The sequence below is a fragment of the Trematomus bernacchii genome, unplaced genomic scaffold, assembly GCF_902827165.1.
Source record: "Trematomus bernacchii unplaced genomic scaffold, fTreBer1.1, whole genome shotgun sequence".
NCBI lineage: Eukaryota > Metazoa > Chordata > Actinopteri > Perciformes > Nototheniidae > Trematomus > Trematomus bernacchii.
In genome coordinates this window covers 7,519,462-7,539,274 of record NW_022987739.1, presented here as the reverse complement: position 1 = coordinate 7,539,274, position 19,813 = coordinate 7,519,462, and the positions used below count along the sequence as shown (strand labels likewise).

At 38.4% G+C, this 19,813-nt stretch overlaps 1 protein-coding gene across 2 annotated transcripts; it reads left to right on the top strand.

Moving 5' to 3' along the window:
• Positions 1–760: 760 nt before the first annotated feature.
• On the top strand, positions 761–18,950 carry LOC117496169 (protein-glutamine gamma-glutamyltransferase K-like). Of its 2 annotated transcripts, none has more exons than XM_034147883.1 (14): positions 761–845; positions 4,057–4,340; positions 4,418–4,609; positions 9,027–9,278; positions 10,178–10,296; positions 10,378–10,485; positions 11,585–11,762; positions 11,875–12,013; positions 12,743–12,935; positions 15,086–15,239; positions 15,398–15,682; positions 16,230–16,390; positions 16,567–16,703; positions 16,810–18,950. In XM_034147883.1, exons 2-14 carry the CDS (start codon positions 4,058–4,060, stop codon positions 16,967–16,969), a joined length of 2,361 nt encoding a protein of 786 aa, XP_034003774.1. In that variant the 5' UTR covers positions 761–845; position 4,057; the 3' UTR covers positions 16,970–18,950. The 2 variants fall into 2 exon arrangements, with proteins under 2 accessions (XP_034003774.1, XP_034003775.1); XM_034147884.1 differs by having other exon boundaries at positions 784–871.
• Positions 18,951–19,813: the final 863 nt, after the last annotated feature.

The following is a 19,813-nucleotide window of genomic DNA, read 5'->3' as shown; positions in this document are numbered from 1 at the left end:
GTCATACTTTCTTCTAAGAAAAACGCCTACAGTATATGATTTAATATTTAGATATATAGAACCCTCTTTTTTCATCTCCTTTTCGAATTTTGAACTAAGTGACCTTAATTACCTGAATATAGTCTGATATGGCCTACAGATACTACTAAATGAGTGAATACATCTATAAATTCAAAATGAGAATGGTGTACACGCCTCATTAGGATTGCATCCAAAACTATTGCTAATAATAATAAATGGTTTACTTTTCTAACCCCCTCACATGATCAAGGTAAATGTTTGACTTTATTATTTGCAAAAGAAAAATGGAGAGAATCACTATTTGTTGAAATGTTTAAAGTAGGCCTACACAAAAAAGAAGCCAACACATTGACCATCCTGCTATGAGCATTTGATTGTAAAATCCATTCAATTGTCATTTATTAGTATGGATTAGTAAATAGTTATTATAATGTCGGAAATACTTTATCATTAGGAATAGCCATTGATAGGTAGCATACAGTTTTCCAGAGTGCCCTTACCAACATGAATACACAAACCCAAGTAGAAACTGTTAACCAGATTATGGAAAAGTGTGCTAATATTCACTAGAATGAGTTTTGACTTACATTTCAAAAGAGGCGGCTCTTTACTCTCTCTTGTAACTGTAACAGTTTCAGTTGTTTCTTTTGGCAAAATATCTGACTGCTGTTGGTGCTGCAGGAAGGCGTGCCCTCACTCTCTTAGCACTACTTAAAGGAGGTCTGAACTGTCTGAACTCGTAGTCTGTCAAACACAAAGACACGGCGCACAGAAGATTTCCTCCTCCAGTCTGCTTTGTCTCATTTCATCTGCCTCTGAACTGAGTGAGTTTGAACGAGTTGTTTCACAGGTATCTCTCTCTACTGTATATCCAGCCATCTCGTCTTTGATTTATGACTTTATGTTGTTAACAATAACTTACTTTCAAACTTTTCTCCTGAGCAGTCTACTCTCAGATACAATGCCAAAATAATGTGCTTTTATATCAAGAAAAGGAGACAGGTCATAACTAAATGTGCATTATTACGTCTTTGCTGTCTAGATTATGCAAACGATAGTCTAAAAGAGTGCCATCTCATGCATGATTTAAAAGACTTTCACTCTACAACTCCACGAGACAGCTATGTAAAATATTATTCATTTATTTTGCACTTTGTGTCTGGAAGGGTTGTTTTTCCTCACATCAATATACAATATATTATATCTGCTGTGACGCCCTGCAACATAGAGCTGTCAAACATCTGCCACAAATCTGTGGTTCATGTCTAATCATGTAAAGCAAAGCATGCTTATACTAACGCAACAGTAGACTCATGTGTAAAGGAATACATCACATGAACTTGGCTTAGTTTCAAATACAACTGGGTTTGTGTTCAAATTGAACTCTGTGAATGCTTTTATTCTGATGTCACACGAGAAGGTCCCTTTGTGTTCCTTGTTTTGGTTGGAAATGACTGACCCCCAAGGCCCCGTTGCATCAGGTCATGAGTGTAGCAGAGGGATGCTTACTGGATCACCACCCTCCTGGAGGAAAATGTTAACCAGCGATGAATAGCACATTGGTATTTTCTGCTGCTAAAATCATGGGAGTGACCTAAGACCTACTTTATTTAATATTTGATCAGAATTGCCCCATCTGCACATGCAGGCACCCAAACATGTGCCAGGTCCAGAAGGAAGTCGTCTCTGAGTAGTTTGAATGTAACACGTAGGATGATGAAGCGATAAATCTCATATCATTAGCAGGTTCAGCTGTGGGTCGTCTTATCGTCCACAACATGTCGCTCTAATTTCTGCGCAGCTTGGTATCTCCTCGTCTCACTGTGTTAGTTTACAGTGCATTGCAAACATTTCATAGTTAATTTATCCCATTATTGGATGCAGTGAGAAGGTTTTGTTGATCTCTGTTTTTGCAATCTAAGTGTAACCTCAAACATATGGACCTCAATTCCACACATTCTTCCTCCTCTACCCACATTATATCTTTTGGCACTGAGGCAGGTGCTGCGGTGGATTTCATCATCATTTACTTAAGCAGTTTGGGAGGTCCCACCCTGCAGTAAACTTTCACCCACCCACTGAGGTTTCCAAAATCTATGTGGAGACTTGCAGATGAAAATGCATGAGAGTATAAAAGTCCCTGTCCCATCTGCTTTATTGAATGCAATTTGGAGTTAGCAAACTGTGTTTAACTAACGGAATATAATATATATATATAATAATATAATAGTTGACATTGACATACTAAACAATGACGACACGTTTAGTATTACCTCACACATTACAGTTCTTTGAGGTTTCGGTCCTCCCTCTTTCCTGCATTTGGCCACACCTTAACTTCCAGATTAACCTAAAATCAGCTGTGATTGATTACTATGATTACTGTAGTAAATGTTGTTGTAATTACAATATAATTAGATGTTTTATTGTTCCGATATGGTTTACGCCAATTTCAGATTTAAACGTATTTGGCAATGTGTGTGATCACTTGGAAAATGTGCTGCAAATATATAGCCTTTTGCGGTTGTTAAGTATGAATTGGAAAAGAGTTCATGGTTTTACGAAAATTGTGTTTTGTGTGAAAATGTGTTTTGTGTGAAAGCAGTTAAAAAATAATTCACAGTTTGGTCCACATGGACTTTAGTTTTGCTCACAGTGTGAAGAGTTTTTAAAATCCATGATAGCAAAATCAACAATGTGAAATGTAACATTGTGCTGCTCTGAAAGAAGAAACTACCCAAAGCTGAAACATGCGAACGAACACACGATGTATTTGGCGTGTTTATCGGGTTGTTATGGATTTACTTTATGCACATTGTTTTGTTAAGCTTCTTCTGGGCTCGTCTGTAAATATGACGCACTATCCTGAGCTGCAGGAGGAGGAGGCGCTCCCACACCTACAAGTCTGTCTGGGATTTAGTGTTCTGTCTTAACTTCATTTGCATAAGAATAAAGAGTGAAGTCATTGACAGTCCCACTATTGCTTCATCGGAGTCTGTTTGGTCACCACATAACAATCACTGTTGCCAAGCTAGGGAATCTAAAGTGAGTTTTTGAAAGGTTTCAGTGGCTTTGTAGCTTTTTCTAGAAGCTATAATTTCTGCTAGAAAGTCAAATCAGAAGGAAGTGAGCTAAGGCTCAGGAAAATGGGTGGAGGGAGATGGCAATAGGTTGAATTTGAATCACCGTGCCGTGAAGTTTAGCAGAATTCATGTGCAGATTCTTCAAAGAAATGTGACTGTTATCTTTGGTGGCAAGGCATAGTGTTTTGATCGTTAAACACAGAAATTATATTTGTTTAATGGCACAGTTGTGGATCAAAGCACATTCTCACCCCCAGGAGGCTTTCACTAATTTAATAAATCAGATAATGTAATATTAAGAATTAGTGAATCAGCTCAGGATTAATCATGAGAGAAAGAAGCCTTTCTGTCTAATGCCATTAGGGATTATTATCTGTGTGTACGCAGATCAAATAAACAAATAAGCATAGTTGTATGATTTGTTCTCTGTTTAGCAGCAAAAATAGTGGATAAATGACTATTTATGTGTTGTTCGTACTGAACAAGTAATCTTTATCATTCAAATCACACTGTTACATAATTATCATGTCAGACCAGTCATTTCAGTTTTACGTATTTATTTGTATCAATACCTTTTAGTTAAATGAACAGATGAGGGATATTAATATGACACTATAACAATACTTGAATACAAATACATATTTTCTGTGTCTCTAAAAAGATCAATGATTCCCAACCTGGGGTACTTCGGGGTAATACTGCACTTGCTAATGTATACTAGAAAAAAAAAACACAATAAATCACCAATTTGATAAATACAAGAAGAAATCCAGATTGGATAACAAACAAAACCCTTATTTCTAATAATCTATCATATCTGTAATCTGTCAAAAATACAAGGAGTAGTAAGTGGTTACCCCTTCACTCATATGTGGTGTTGTCCTTAATGAAATGGATGCATATTCAATGACAAAGCTTTAGATTTCCTCATTGTGTTTTACCTTTTTCTCAGGATGCCTGTATCGACGCGATCAATCAGAGACCGGTCTGCAGTGGGTCGGTTTCCTACTGTCACGTTTGGATTTGGGGAGGACACAGAGGAAGAAAAGGAAGCCTCAGAGGAAGACAATGCTGAGCAGGGAAATGCAGGCCGGAAGTGGCTGCGTAAAATCTGCCCGTGCTGCTGTCCCCAGCCAGATGACGTCGACATTACAGACACTTTGATTACAGTAACTGATGACCTGGAGGAAGTGACGGACGATAAGAAGCCTGTTGCTGGTGACAGCGAGCTTGATGGTAACTTATTTATCAAACAAAGTAAATACCAGCAGTGAGATGGACTCCACTCTTAAATAACTGTTCTTGTTTTGCAGAACTCCTCCTCAATGTGAAATCAATAGACCTGATGAAAGGCAAATCAGGGGAGAACCGCACACAGCACCACACCGACCTCTACCAAAGTGATGCCTTTATTATTCGCAGAGGACAGAATTTCCATATGTGGATTACTCTGTCTCGACCCTTTGACCCCAGCACTGACAAACTTCACCTCGATCTTAAAACAGGTTAGTCCGCGTTCTGGAAAGAAATCATGTACTGTTTGCTAATCGGAGATTTGAACACTGTAGTTCACTTTTACGACACTTAAAGTGTCCTTTGTTTTATGGTTATACAAAGAAATAAGAAAATGTAAAGATAGACTTCCCCATCAACAAAATACACGAGTCCATTTTATACAGCAACAGTTATGAATACTAATTAGCTAGATATAGATTTCCCACATGAATGGCATCTGATCTAGGAAGGCCAAGTGTGAAACTGGATGGAGGCAGTCCAGCCTGACCCTCGTGGAAACCTCTGCCGAGCTGCACATGATAATTAAGACCTCCCTCTTTAGGCAGTCAAAGCGTAAAGAGGATGGTGACGGTTTTAGAGCTCCAGGAGGAAACTAAATGAAGCAAGAAGTTTGAGGTTTAAACCGGTAATTTGGCTCCTTGTGTGTGTATTCAGATTGTGTAGCATTTGTGTGTGAGATGGATAGATTAGGAGGGAGGGAGAGTGAGAGGGAGTGAGAGATTTTTGGTTACTATTGCTATGGTAACAGTTGCTATGCTCCGGGGGAGAGAGTTTTTTTTTACGAATGCCGAGTCCTCAGTCTTGCTCTAACTAAAAATCCAGTCTGCAGACAATTTACCATTGATGCTGGCACACCAACTGCCTCTGTCTCTGCTGTCTCTCTCCATGTCTTTATGTTGGGAGGATGCAGACCAATATAGATCCTATAATTATAGATATAACACAAGTGAAGCTTGCAGAGAAGAATTACCCCGTCTCATTTACAGAGACTGTGAATCCATGTGAGGAAATCATATTTTACCCCATACATTCCTTAACACTGAGGAAACATGCAAGGTTTAAAGAATGGTAGCTTTGTTTGCTAATAAAGTATCCAAAATAATGGCAGTTATTTATTCTAATTTGTATCAACGTTTTTTTATAAGCTATTGTTGCAAGGCAAGCCAAGTCTGTTTAAATAGTACCTTTCAACACAAGGCAATTCAAAGTGCTTTAAAAAATGCTAAATGTTAAGAGCAATAAGATCGAGTGCAGTGGAAAAACATTATACAATTATATTTTAAAAAACATTTAAAAAGCGAAGAGAATAAAATGGGTATAAAATACAAGAATAGAAATGACAGTGCCGTGTAAAAGATGTTCAGTTATTTTTGTTTCATTAGAAGCAGCGGTAAAAGGAAAAGTCCTCAGCCTGGGACAAATTAAGTGTCATGTCATAAGAAGAAATACAACGCTGCTCATGAATAATCATCCAATCAGTTTAAAGCCATCTGCCATACCAGCAATAAGAAAGAAGACAATGCAAAATGTACAAACATAAAAACATCATTCATCAAATGGTGGTTATTTAATACAAAAAGACTGTTTCAAAGGGAAAAGGCTATCTCTGGAGTATCTCAGTTCAAAGGGTGTTCGAACGTGCTTACAGTACCCTGTAGTCCAATCACTGTATTCTGTGACAGGTACCACGTACCCATGAACCAAATCACAGCCCAATCTAAAACAACGTGAGTGTTTTTTTCTTTATTGAAGTGAGAGCCAGTGACAGTTTAATGCCCTGAAGCCCCTCATAACGGCTCAGAAAGGCTTCAATTGTATAATACCTCACAAAATGAAAGTGTGGGGCAGATTGAACACAGCTGTTCCTAAATACTTTCCTGTTGCAGGGCTGAGAATGTTATGCTGTTCCTGAGGGGGTAAAGGCCCTAATGTCAGTAGAAACAAAAGATGCATCCCCCTGGGAGCGTGAATAACGGGGTGCTAATGGGCCTGACCATTTCAAGTCCGGAGCAGTTATGTCCTTGCTGACTGTAGCCATATATTTGCAGTATATGCTGAGATCTGACAATGGCATCAAACTTGTCATCAAACTCCATGCAAGAGTTGCTTCAGTATTGCTTCAAGCAGGAATTCAGGCTGTTGGAGCCCCCTGCGTTGTTACCCGTGCCTTTGCACCCCTGCTGCACAGACAGCCTCCATTCAATTATGAAAAACTATCTGCAGGTCTTCACACATCCTTTGGGTTCACCCTCTATGGGATGTACTCAGTATAAAGTTCATGGAAACGTTGCTATTATTTTGATATTGCTTATGCACAAATCGGCAACAAAAGTACCACAGTGATTCACAGTTTTACAATGGTTGTTTCCAGTGGCGGCCGGTGGTCTTTTTTTTTGGTGGGGCTCTTGACGTACCGTAAGTGACCTACCCGGGGGGTCCGAGAAATGACCCCTTAAATGATGACTTCTGGTGATGTTAGAGGGGGGGGGAAAGGAGAAATCGAGGCTTAAAAATATGAGAAGACTGATCAATACCTCCATAATCTTCAGTGTGGAAAATATTATTTATCAACCTGAACATCTACTACTTTACCAGGAATTTGTGTTCTCAGAACTGGTCTGTTTTTTTCTTTCTTAAAACACCTTCACCAAGTAGCTTTACAGTGAACTGCATGTGAGATATAAAATTAATAGCATCTTTTCAGTAGCATTAATTATAAATATTTAAGTGGTTCAATACAAGTCACTACAGCATTTCAAACTGAACTGTGAATAAATGCAATTTAAAAAAAATAACCACAGCACAAAATGTCATAAATTGTGTTTTTTCTTTGTTTCTCTGAGGATTATTTACAAACAGGCTTATTTACATATAGCAATAACTCAGAAATGAAAAAGCTACATCGTCTAACACGAACAACCAGTTAGCATAATGATAATATATGTGTTATGTACAATGTAACTGGCAAGGCTAGAGCAAGAAAGAACATAAAGTTTGCAAAAGGTTTAAATAACTTCAAGTATCTGTCTTCAGATTACGTGGAGGTTTTAGTCCGATGGGAAGCAGATTTTAAGCGACACCGAAGATAAACCAAAAATGTGGTGGAGCTGCAAACCGTGTAGTGTTGCTGGGACAGAACAGGAGCTATAACCGTTGGAAAATACATCACAGACAATGCAACAAACGTGGAGACAGAACAATCACTTCTGTGATAAATGCCCACTTATTAATAAACTTCTAACAACCATGGGAAACCTCCTCTCTACATATAAAGTGATATCCAAGCATGGGAAACAAAAGACAGCATTTACCTGTTTGCATCCAGCTAGCCAAGCCTTTCTTGTGTACCAGCTACTTGTGAAGCCTCGTGTATAAATGTTGTCTTTTTCACGAGATTGCTGCGATATATTCAAATCGGGTTGGTCCGGTGCAAGGTCTTTAAGCAACAATTTATCTGCCAAACTTCTCCTTTCGAAAGGATTGGAGATTAGCTCTTGAACAGAATTAGGCGCGGACCGAGGTCCGGAGACTCCACCTGCACACGAAGCCATCCTCATCAACTACTGCGTCAACCGGATACGAGTCACTGTCCAAACTACTCACAGACTGCACTGGGCGCTGACATTGGCGCCCGGTGACCGTCATCTTTGACGACGCTGATTGGCTGAAATTATATTTTCGCGGCATAGTTTACACGTTACAGATAGCAACAGTCAGCTGCTGGTGGCTGCTGCTGCACTGGTTGAAGGCTCCTCTCTTAGCGCCCAGACGAGAGAAGGTGCATGGGCAAGGCCAGGCAGGAAACATGTGATTTATCAGTAACTTTAGACATCGTAACACAATTTTAAACGAGATTTTATTGTAGATTATACATTTTACTGATACCAATTATATAATATTTACCTTGTTCATTAAAAATAAAAATAAAAACATATATATTTTTTTAAACATATTTATTTTTTTTTATTTTAATTTTAATTATTATTTATTTTTATTTTTTTCAATATGGGAAGAGGTGGGGCGGCGCCCCTAGCGCCCCTATGGACCGGCCGCCACTGGTTGTTTCATTCCTTTCCTTCAAGGCAGCTGCAGATTCCTATTTTCACACACAACCAGTTGTCAGTCTGTACAAAAGAAATCTTGAAATTGCATCATAGTGACATAAGACATGTGTAAGCCAAAAAAGACCAAGGCCACACCCAGTGAGGAAAGAGTTAACAATCAGGGAGAGTTGTGAGTTTTCCACACTCCCTTTAGAGGTGAATTTCTTAAACAGAGGGCCCATTAAAGATTTTAGTGTTTCTCTTGAAACCCAGGATGCAGATCCCCGCCTTGAACATTAGCATTGTTCATGCCAGTGCAGGAACTGCAGCCAAACAGCAAACTGCTGCCAAGGATAACTTTTTGTAGTACAGCTGCACTGCTATTATAACGTTTATGTGTGCGTGTATGTGTGCTTATGCATATCTTATCATGAAGCTCATCTGGAATCTTTGTATACACTCTGTTTACCTAACAAGGTAGGAATGCAGGTGTGGTTAAGATGAAGAAAAACGTTTTTTTTTGGGCATGGCATGAACATAGTTTCCACATGCTTCATCGACATGTCTTCTTTTCCTTTCTCAGGGCCGCTGCCAACAGTGTCAAAAGGAACCCATGTAATCATCCCTTTGGTGGAGGAGTTGGAGGGCAATCGTTGGGAGGCTTCTATTGTGAGTCAGGACGACAAAAGGATGAAGCTGTCTGTGAATTCTCTCCCCACGGCGCTCATTGGCCGATATCAAATCATAGTGGAGACGCATTGTGCAAACGGCCAGGCAGTTTCTACACATGACCCTGCTAATGATATCCTTCTGCTGTTCAACCCCTGGTGTGAAGGTAAATATGGGATTACAAAAATAAAGCATCTAAGACACACATGGTATACGTTTGTCAGGTTAATATACTACAAAGGGTAGTAAAACTAACAGAAAGACATTACAATACAGTCATATAACCATGAAGTAAAGGTATACAATGTTATTTAGTTTGTTTAAGAGGTGCTTATTGGTTGATTTTGTGAAATGCTGGGCTAGTTGTTTCCCAGTTTAAGTCTTTATACTAAGCTATGCTAATAGGATAGTTAATAATATTAAGTTGAACCTATATAAACGTAATATTATTGCTTTCAACTAACCTAATACAGTTATGTGAAATATGATGTCATAATACATTTAATTAAAGTCAACGTTTCTGTTTTTTCAGTGTATTTAACAGACAGACAGACAGACCATAATCTTCTCATCTCACTATTCATATGAAAGCAAATACCTCTACGTTCCCAATATGTCTAACTATTCCTCTAAGAAAAAACCCAACCAAGAAGAACAAAAGGTTTTTTTATGCCATGTACTCTGAAATACATAATAGGACAATTTCAGCCTCAATAAATTCCCCTGTCAGGCTTTTGATCTTGACATGGCTACAACAGTGTTCATTTTTTAAGAAATGTCTACTCTCTGATTGTCTACACATTATCGTGAATACTGGACCTGTCTGCCAATCATTCTTTTGTGCACATTTATGACTACATGTTGGCATCTCTATTTTCTTGTTCAGTCAATGACTGCTGGCAAATGGCTAGACTAAAGAAAAGCCTCTCTTACAGTAGATCTGCACTCTCCTAAGTGCTTTTTGTTCTAGTTTAAATTTCTAAGTTACATTTAAAAATCATATAAAATGGTGAGATGTATACAAAAATCTAAAGTTATTGATACTTTGTACTTGTTCACTGTCAGATGACACAGTGTTCATGGATGCTGAAGACGAGAGGCAGGAATATGTCCTGAATGATATCGGAAAAATCTACTATGGCACCATGGATCAAATTGGAGTGCGGACCTGGGACTATGGACAGGTGAGGGGGTTGTTCGATCTTTAAGTGTTTTGTTAATAGACTAAGCAGTAGAAACCTAATTGCTCTCTGTTTCGCTTTCAGTTCCAAGATGGGATTCTTGCTGCTTGTATCTTTGTCCTGGAAAAGAGTGGAACTCCTCCGTCAGGGTGGGGAGACCCGATTAATGTGGTGCGAGTGGTCTCAGCCATGGTGAGACTGCGTTTACTCTTTTTAACTATTGAAAAAAAGTCTTGGCCATGATAACAATTTCCACACATCACATCACGGTTTTAGCAGGATACCGGCATCCTAGGGCCTAAGCCAGATTTAAATATTTGTTTTAATTAATGCGGACAGTTTGTACAGAAAGGTCTTCTGCAATGTTAAGAACAAATCTTTGAATGCCTAATGCATTCATGTTCCCCCCAGAGGATACATCCCATTGATTGTCAATCGCCTGACTTTTCCAATTTGACACTTCAGATTTTATGTGAAATGTCTCAACATCTATTGGATGTATTGACATGAGTTGTGCTATGAATTTGGACTAAAAAACATTTTCTTTAAATGTCATATTTGATAGGCAGAAAACAACATTGTCTGATATTTTTTTGCATGAAAAATTACTTTAAAAGATACATTTATTTCAAAAACAATTGCAGATTCTTTTTTTCTTTCGATTGGCATTTCAATTTATGTGAAAGTAAAATATATATATTATTACGTTAATGTATCCAAGTTTAAGCTGATAATATATTTAAGCTGATAATATATTAAAACAATCGGTACCACTTTACAATAAGACTACCCTTATAAAGGATTCATAAAGGGTTTATAATTAGGTTATGAATTAGGTTGTAAACAATTTATTAATCATTAAGAACCATTTATAAACCAGTTCTAACATAGATCACCACAGGCTCACTATTTAGCAAGATGCCTTATATTGGCTACTTAGCGAGAATCAACTCGGTGAACAACAGATACCAAGGATGCTGGCTGATGAAGAAGACGAAGTAAGCTAAGTAGCCAATATAAGACTTAGCAGTACAGATAAATGTGGGCTCACTATTTGGCAAGCAACCGGTCACAGTTGCCTTGTTTATCTCATGTCTTATAAAAGCATATTCATGATTTATAAAGTGTTCACAACCTAATTAATAAATGTATTACAAACTATTCGTAAACCCTTTATAAGGGTAGTCTTATTGTAAAGTGGTACCAAACAATCTGAAGTGTTACTGTGTTCATGTTCCTGCCAAATAGAAAACTTGGTTTAAAAATATATTTATTTATTTCACTTATCCAGATCAACTCCCCAGATGACCTAGGTGTCGTGGAAGGAGACTGGTCCGGAAACTATTCGGCTGGGACTAGTCCAACAGTTTGGAGTGGAAGTGTGGAAATCCTGAAGGAATATCATAAAAACGACGGAAAGCCTGTTAAGTATGGCCAGTGCTGGGTCTTTGCTGGAGTATTCACCACAGGTGAGCGGACAGTTTTTCTTTTCCTTTCACAATTTCATGAGACATGTGTTTGTGTATGTGTGTAACAGGGAGATTCAAACAGATATTGACGACTGGTGCTGTATATTTTCAGTCTTACGCTGTTTAGGCATTCCCGGTCGAACTGTGACCAACTTCAGCTCAGCTCATGACACAGACGTCTCCTTGACAACAGACGTATACCTAGACGAGAACCTGGAGCCTATGGAGCTCCTCAATGCTGACTCTATCTGGTATGTCCTGTCACCATCACTGTGATGCCATCATGGCATGTTTCACTCTGTAGTTTAAACCAGCACTTGGTAACCTTTTCTTAGAAGTAATTTTTTGTGATATTTGCTAAAACAATATCTTGACACTAGAGCAAGTGACAAATAATCTGTAAAAAAAACGTCATTCCCCCTTCCACAATGTTACTAAAAATGTTTATGGTAATTGTAAGATTCCACTGTGTCAAATTAAATCAACAAACAGGACCAATGAGTCTGTTTCTCAATGTCGTGAACTCCGATCTAAATGGCAAACTGCTGATCCAATATCAAAACAAGGTTTCTATATCGTTTATTTCTTACTTGTTAAATGTTGCCACAAAGTGTATTGTAAAGCTGTAAATGAAAGTTTGTACCCCACATGTTGGAAACAGTCAAGTGAAAACTAGGCACCGCCAACGTGCTGTAACCAAAATGTCTTATTTTACAGCTATCTTTCAAATCATAAATTGCTAAACATTTTAGGCAAGAACATAGGCAATGCAGTTACATCATATTTGATCAACACTGCCTTTTTTGACAGTTTGATAGGAGCCCATGAGCAGCGCCCTCTACGGTAGAAAGGAACCTGATTATTTCTAAGATCTGTCTCATGAACTCAGTGCCAGTTCCAACAAATACGACAAAAGTTATTTTTATAAAATTACCCAAATGTAGATTTATGAAGCCTGACCTTTAAGTATTTTTATGAAGGAACTTCCATGTGTGGAACGATGCCTGGATGGCGCGTCCAGACTTGCCTGCAGGCAACGGAGGCTGGCAAGCTGTGGACGCCACGCCTCAGGAGACGAGCCAGGGCACCTTCCGCTGCGGCCCGGCGTCTCTCACTGCAGTACGCAATGGACAGGTCTACCTGAAACATGACATCCCATTTGTGTTCGCTGAGGTTTGTGGAATATGTTTTTTACTTTGGGAGCAGTGTGTAGGATTAAGGGGGATTTATTAATAGATGGGAAATATTATATTCCTGATTATGTGTTCATTAGTGTTAATTCACCTGGAACTAAGAATAGGTGTGTTTTTCATTGGCTTAAAATGAGCCCTTCGCCTCTAGATAGTAGATCCCTTTTCCAGAGTCTGTCATGTTGCAGCACCATGTTTAGTTACCCAGAATGGACGAACCAAACACTGGCCTCAGAGAGGGCTTTTCGTGTTTTACGTTACCTGAAGGCCATCGTAGGTTCACCGACCCATTTTAAGGGGTATTTAGTTGGTTACAATCTGCAACCTCAGAGCTAGATGCCACTCATTTCTAGAGGAGCACCCTAGATATTCTGTCTGCACTTCCATAAAGTTCAGTTTTCCCTAACATACTTAACCTACATGAGTGCTGTAGGTTAAACATCTGATATTTCAGTTGTTGTTTCATGTTGACAGATTATCAGTGTAGGGTGTAACGCATTACAAAAGTAACGGAGTTACTGTAATGTATAACCTTTTGCTGTAAACAAATATAATTAAATTTGGGTAATATACTACCCTTTACAATTCTCAGTAACGCAGTTACAACACATTTTAACCCGAAATTAAATGGTGTTTTGTTTTTTAAGAATTTACCAACATCGCGAGACATTCAGACACCAGAGAAAAATTGTGCGGGTAGATTTCTAAGCCTGGTATTTACCCTTCAGGCTCATCAAGATCCCTCCGCTTCGCGTCGGTTTCCCTGATCAGCCTGTCGGGTGTTCTTTTCCCCATAATGACCGCCTCGCTGCACATTATCCCGCTTATTACACGGCCATATACTAAACAAACTACAGAGCCCATTCCGTGTTCCTGTTATTGTTTACTTCTGGTGATTTATCTGACGTCCAGCGCTCCGTCTTTTAACCTGTTAAACCCGGCTCCCACAACATCTTGCAAGAAACAGCGTCTGAGGGCTTCTTAACATTTAACAAACTATGAATGTGTCATACCCACTTAACGGGAAGAAACTCAGCTACCTGACGATATGAACCATTTTTACCGAAACAAAACACAAGTCTAACGCCGAGCCTCTGAATTAGCACTAAACGAAAGAATGCTAACGCACTTAGCACATAACTCACGTTAGCGATCTTTTATACTTCATCGGATCTGCACAAACAATATATCATCTGAAAGCTGAGATTCCACAGATTCCAATGGTATAAGTATCATCACTGAGCGACCAAAACTCGCGGCAGCGAAAGCCAGCAAAGACAACACACAACTCAACTTTACGTAGCCAAAACGGCAAATAACTCTTACCTTTGCTGTTTTCTGATCAAAAGTTGTGTTCAATGGCAATAAACGGACGGACATTATAATTTACATTTTTTTACTATGTTCAATCTGAATTTACTTTAAAATAAAAAAAATCTATATTGATTCTGACTTTTCTACATCCAACTCACAGGTTTATCATTGCTTTGAGAAAAAATATTATTAATTTACCCCTTTTAGAAGTGAAGATATAGTCATTTGTTCTGGGAATGTCATTTTCGAGCCTGAGACCTGAAAAACAGGCTGAGGGCTTTTAACCTCTTTTCCTTTCTCTTTCTTGATCCTCCTTAGCAACCTTCATTATAGTCCTTGACAGTGGTCTGTACTACTGTATTAACAACGTGTCACATGTTAAGAATTTACAATCAGAATTGAGTATTCAACTAAGCCGTGTAAAAAAATGTGTTACACAGTTGTTATGCTATACCACATTGCCCTTCACTGGATGTATAATGAGCTGCACTAAACTACATTTTAGCATTTAAAATACCTAGCCATTCTTTTGCGGTTATTTTGGTAAAGTAACTCAAAAGTAATATAAAAGTAGTGTAACTCATTACAATTCAGAGACAGTAATATTGTAATGTAACTTATTACTTAAAAAAGACAGTAATAAGTCATATGTACTTTATTACATTTTGGAAGTAACTTGCCCAACACTGCAGATTATGCATGTACTGTGTAGCTATCATAAGCCATATGACATACATCAAAACGCTGCATGACGTTTCCCATCTGTTCAAGGCTTTATTTTGTCTCTCTCTCTCTTCCTCGTGCTCTGTCTGCTTTCAGGTGAATAGCGATAAAATCTACTGGCAGAAGAACACAGATGGGACCTTCAGTCAAATCTATAGTGAGAAAAAGGTTGTGGGCCACTTCATCAGCACAAAGGCTGTTGGTACTGATGAACGCATGGAGATCACACACCTTTACAAACACCCCGAAGGTAACATCAAACTAAATGCACACACTAAAAAGCTTATTTAAAAGAGATAAAGTACTCAATGTAAAGAATATAAATCCTTTGTCAAAAATAATTTCACCAAGGTTATAATACTGCATTAATTGTCTATTGAATTAATTGAATTATTTGGTCATTCTCAGGCACAGAGATGGAACGTATTGCTGTGGAGACAGCATGTAGCTATGGCTCCAAAGCGGAGGCCTATACCTATACCAAGTCACAGGATGTCTCTGTAGAAGTCACCATGGATGGTGTAGGTCCTAAAATGGGAGAAGACGCAGAGCTTAAAATTACTTTGCGAAACAGCAGCTCAGAGGAACGAAAGCTCATCCTGCACAGCCAGGTGGCAGTCATGTACTATACCGGGGTCCACAAGGCAACGGTCAAAAAGGACACCACAGACTTGGACTTGATGCCCAATGAAGGTGCGTGAAGCTTAGTCAGGGTTGGTTGCAGGAAGAACATTTCGATTTTGGCACGCAGGGTTTCCTAAAGGCGTTTACAGGTTTTTTTTACAATAAAAAAACAGCAAAGAATAGCAAGTATTACTACAAAACATGTTAACTGGTTAGCTTAGCATAGCACAAAGATTGGATATATATTATATATAGACCTCCAAATATATGTAATTTACACTTGAAGAAATAATATGTAATGTAATATAAGACATAAATGTTTTGTAGACTTTGGTTTTCATTCAGATACAACAAACGGATGTTATTATCTTAAGACAGAGTCATGTTAGCTGTTGCCTTCCTGTCTTTGTGCTAAGCTAAGCTAACTGGCTGTTTGTAGCTTTATATTTACTGGACAGATCTGAGCATTGGAATTCCCATTTAACTTGAAGAAAGAAAGCAACAAATATTTATTTACAATGTTAGTCAATACAACGCTCTAAAACAAAATAATAACGCAAGGTAGAGGACGGGAAATTAACTTCAAACATACTTTGCCAACAACTTCTGTCTACAGAAAAACATTTGGAGTGGACCATGGAATATAAAGACTACAAGGACCAACTGGTAGACCAGGCCGCCCTGATGCTGACGCTGACCGGCAGGGTCAAGGAAACACAGCAGGTCCTGGCCACACAGTTCAATTTCCGGCTCAGGACCCCAGACCTCATCCTGAAGGTAACCTAACCAAACTAATTATTAAAGGGGCCCTATTATGCTTGGGGTTTTCCCTTTCCTGTTGTGTGTTATAAAGGTTTTTGAGCATGTAAATGGTCTGCAAAGGCTCAAACCCCAAAGTTTCCCCCCAGAGGGTGTTTTATTTGATTTGATTGCTTTGTTGTTCGCCCACACAGCCCATCGGGAAAGCGGTGGTAGGAGAGAAGATGGCAGTGGAGATTTCATTTACAAACCCACTAACACAGGTGTTGAAAGCTGTGATATTCCATGTGGAAGGACTGGGCCTCCTTACCGCTCGAAAGATTCATTACGGGTAAGAAGGGAAAATGTACCTTTATATTGTGTTCAGCTATTCTTTAACTACCTTGTCTATCTTTCTCTTTTGTGATTGCCACTGTCATTTCCTGTCCTTCCCTCAGAGATATTGGCAGTCGTGCCTCCGTGTCACTGACTGAGCACTTCGTAGCCCCACTCCCCGGGCCGAGGAAATTACTGGCTTCATTGGACTGCAAGCAGCTCACACAGGTTCATGGTGTGACCGACATCACTGTGGAGGAAAAAAGCAATGGCGCTTTATAGCAATTTGAAAACTAGGACACTTCGACACTGAATGTTTTAAGATAACAGTTTTTCCATGTCATTTATGGAAAGTTTAAATTAACGGAAAGTATGACACTGAAACTTTATTTTGCATTATAATTCAAAATGACCGATGACCACAGAGAGACAACCACTTACAGTATAAAAACATGTACGAAAAATATATGAAAACCAGTATAAGCTTACACCAAGCTTATTATATTTTAATATTGTCCCACAGTCGTGCAGAGGTCGGACAGTGTGGCAGCTTAAATGAAAGAAATGTATATATTTTTTTAAAGGATCTACGTTAAGCATCATGCTTTATATTTATACATTTGATATATATTTTATGTGTTTACTTGCCATGTGTTTAAACTAAGACTTGTTTATTAAACAAATTAATACTGCTTCAAATGCTTTTGTGTTATTTAAACAAAACATATCACAAGTTTGGTGACGTTTCATGACATTTCCTAACAATTTGTTTCTGATTCCCCGTGCTAATGTTTGGTTAGAGAAGTATATTTAAGATTTATGTTCATAAGGAGTCTGTATTCATGAAGTGGAATCTAGGAGAGCTCATCTCAGATTTTCTGTACCCACTTAAAAATCTGGAAACAAAGTCAGTGACACAGAATGATTGCATTTGTTTGACTGCTTTTGGGGATTACCTTAAAGTTTCAGGGCGAAAGACATGCCGATCAATTTTAGCATAAAGGTGCATAGAGCAGCGCTCCAATATTATGGAAGCAAGAGGAAATACATTGGAAACAATTTGATCTTACTTGACAGGTCAAAACATCTCCACATCGCATCCATCTTCTTTTTTATTTACCCAATTTCCTTCCAAATACAGTTCACAGACTGGTGCAAATTATGATTGCATAAGAGGCAATAAGCCAAGGAAACAATATTTTTGTCTCAAACTGTTCGTGTTTTCTGACAAGCAATGTTTGGTGTGCAATTTGTTTTTCTTACTCTGGAGTGAGAGTAATGTGTGCCCACTTTTCAAGCCAGCCTCCAGTGCACAAGGTATTTTAAAATAAAATAATACTTTCATCCTTCTCTCACGATAGTTTGCTGTGCTAAGATAAATGGGCATCTACATTGGTAAACAAGACTCTGACAGCACACCTACATGTTTGTCGTAGAAAGATAAATGGGCCACTCTCTTTGGAAATTCACCTGCTGGAAAAGTGTAATCAATAAAGTTAATGATGACTGTTGCATTTAGGTGCAAAACACTGTGTCTGTGAGCCAGCCAGCACAAAAGCAGTGACCTGGTACTAAAGGAATACAGCCGGAGTGAAGGTCGAATTACACCGTGCAGGTGTTCCTCTGCACCTGTTTTGATTTGTGAAAAAAAAAAATGCAGAGAAACACCTGCACGATGGAATTCAATGCTGTAGAAATCACATTACAAGGTAATGCAGTCAGCAAAACAACAACAATATTGATAATTAAGCTGAAGCATCACTTCTCAGGAACAGATTAGCAACAACACAAATAATTATTGTTGCGTACGTTTTACAGCGTTATTAATTAGTACAGAATTGTTGTATTGCTTACTCTTTTTTCTGCTCACTCTTTGCATCTTCATAGCACATACATGTATACAGGAAAAGGTCATAACAAGCAAGTGGTATTTTATTTTTCTTTCGCAGCAGGATGCATAATAACAATATTGCAGCAATGTCTTATGCTTGAAGAACTACTGTAGGTCCATACAACACTGGAATTGCTCAATAACCATATCATCAGATTTTCTTGAGGGGTAACTGTGGCTGCAAGGTACTGCGATTGTCCTTCAATTGGAAGGTTGTGGGTCAGATCCCAGCCGTTGCAGTCAACGCAGTTGCGCTTTGAGGGGTCATAATGACTGGATAAAGCGCTATATAAATACAGTCCATATGCCATTTGATGTATTATGTAATTCATGTCATGCTGTAATAAATAAAGTAAAGTAATCAAATACTGACTGGATTTTCTCTATAAATATTGATCATCAATGTTTCACATCTGAGGGCCAGGCAGGTTATGGGCAACAAAAGATAAAAAGCAAGAATCCAGAAGCTTCAAAGGTAATAGCAATGGGCTGCATTTCATTAAACTAAAAGCACTCAGCGAATGTCTTCAACAAGGCTGTTTCAAGTACTTTATTTATAATAAGAGAATGTGTAGATCTGTATTAAATATAGATACAGATTCACATGACTGCAGATCTTTCTAAAACACATCCATCCCTGCTCTGTACAACCATGAATAGTTAAAGATGTCTGACTCATGAACAAGGACATGTTCAAGGCCAGATCAACAACATGTTTTCCCAAAGCACAAGAACAACATTTGCATAATGTTTTCAATTTAAGTTAAAAATAAAAAGTACTTTGGCCATTGGAATAATTTGTTCTTAACCCTAGCAGCTTGCAGTTTTTAGATTGCATTTATCTTTATAATTTAACATTGGCTTCTGGTTAGTAAATCACCATATATGCTGATTGATGAAACCTAAGGGTTGGGTTTCCCATTTTGTCAGGTTGGAGCAACAGACCCTCAAAAATATATTTGCGAATACTTGCTCATGACCAAGGAGTTAAAGCCATTCAAAATAATTTCACACAAAAAAATAACACGTTCTATTTTGGCCCATTATATCCTCCAGAGGGAATTTCATTGAAATGTGTTAAGTAGTCGTGAGGCAGACACCTCTTCTTTGCAGAGTTAATTAAGCTCTCAAGTCTGACACACATAGTTGTGCTGATTACTGTGAGTGGCTTCCCCTGGTTTGAGTTTGGTGTTTTACATAATGAATAACAATTTAGCTCTTTCTCAGACCTAGTT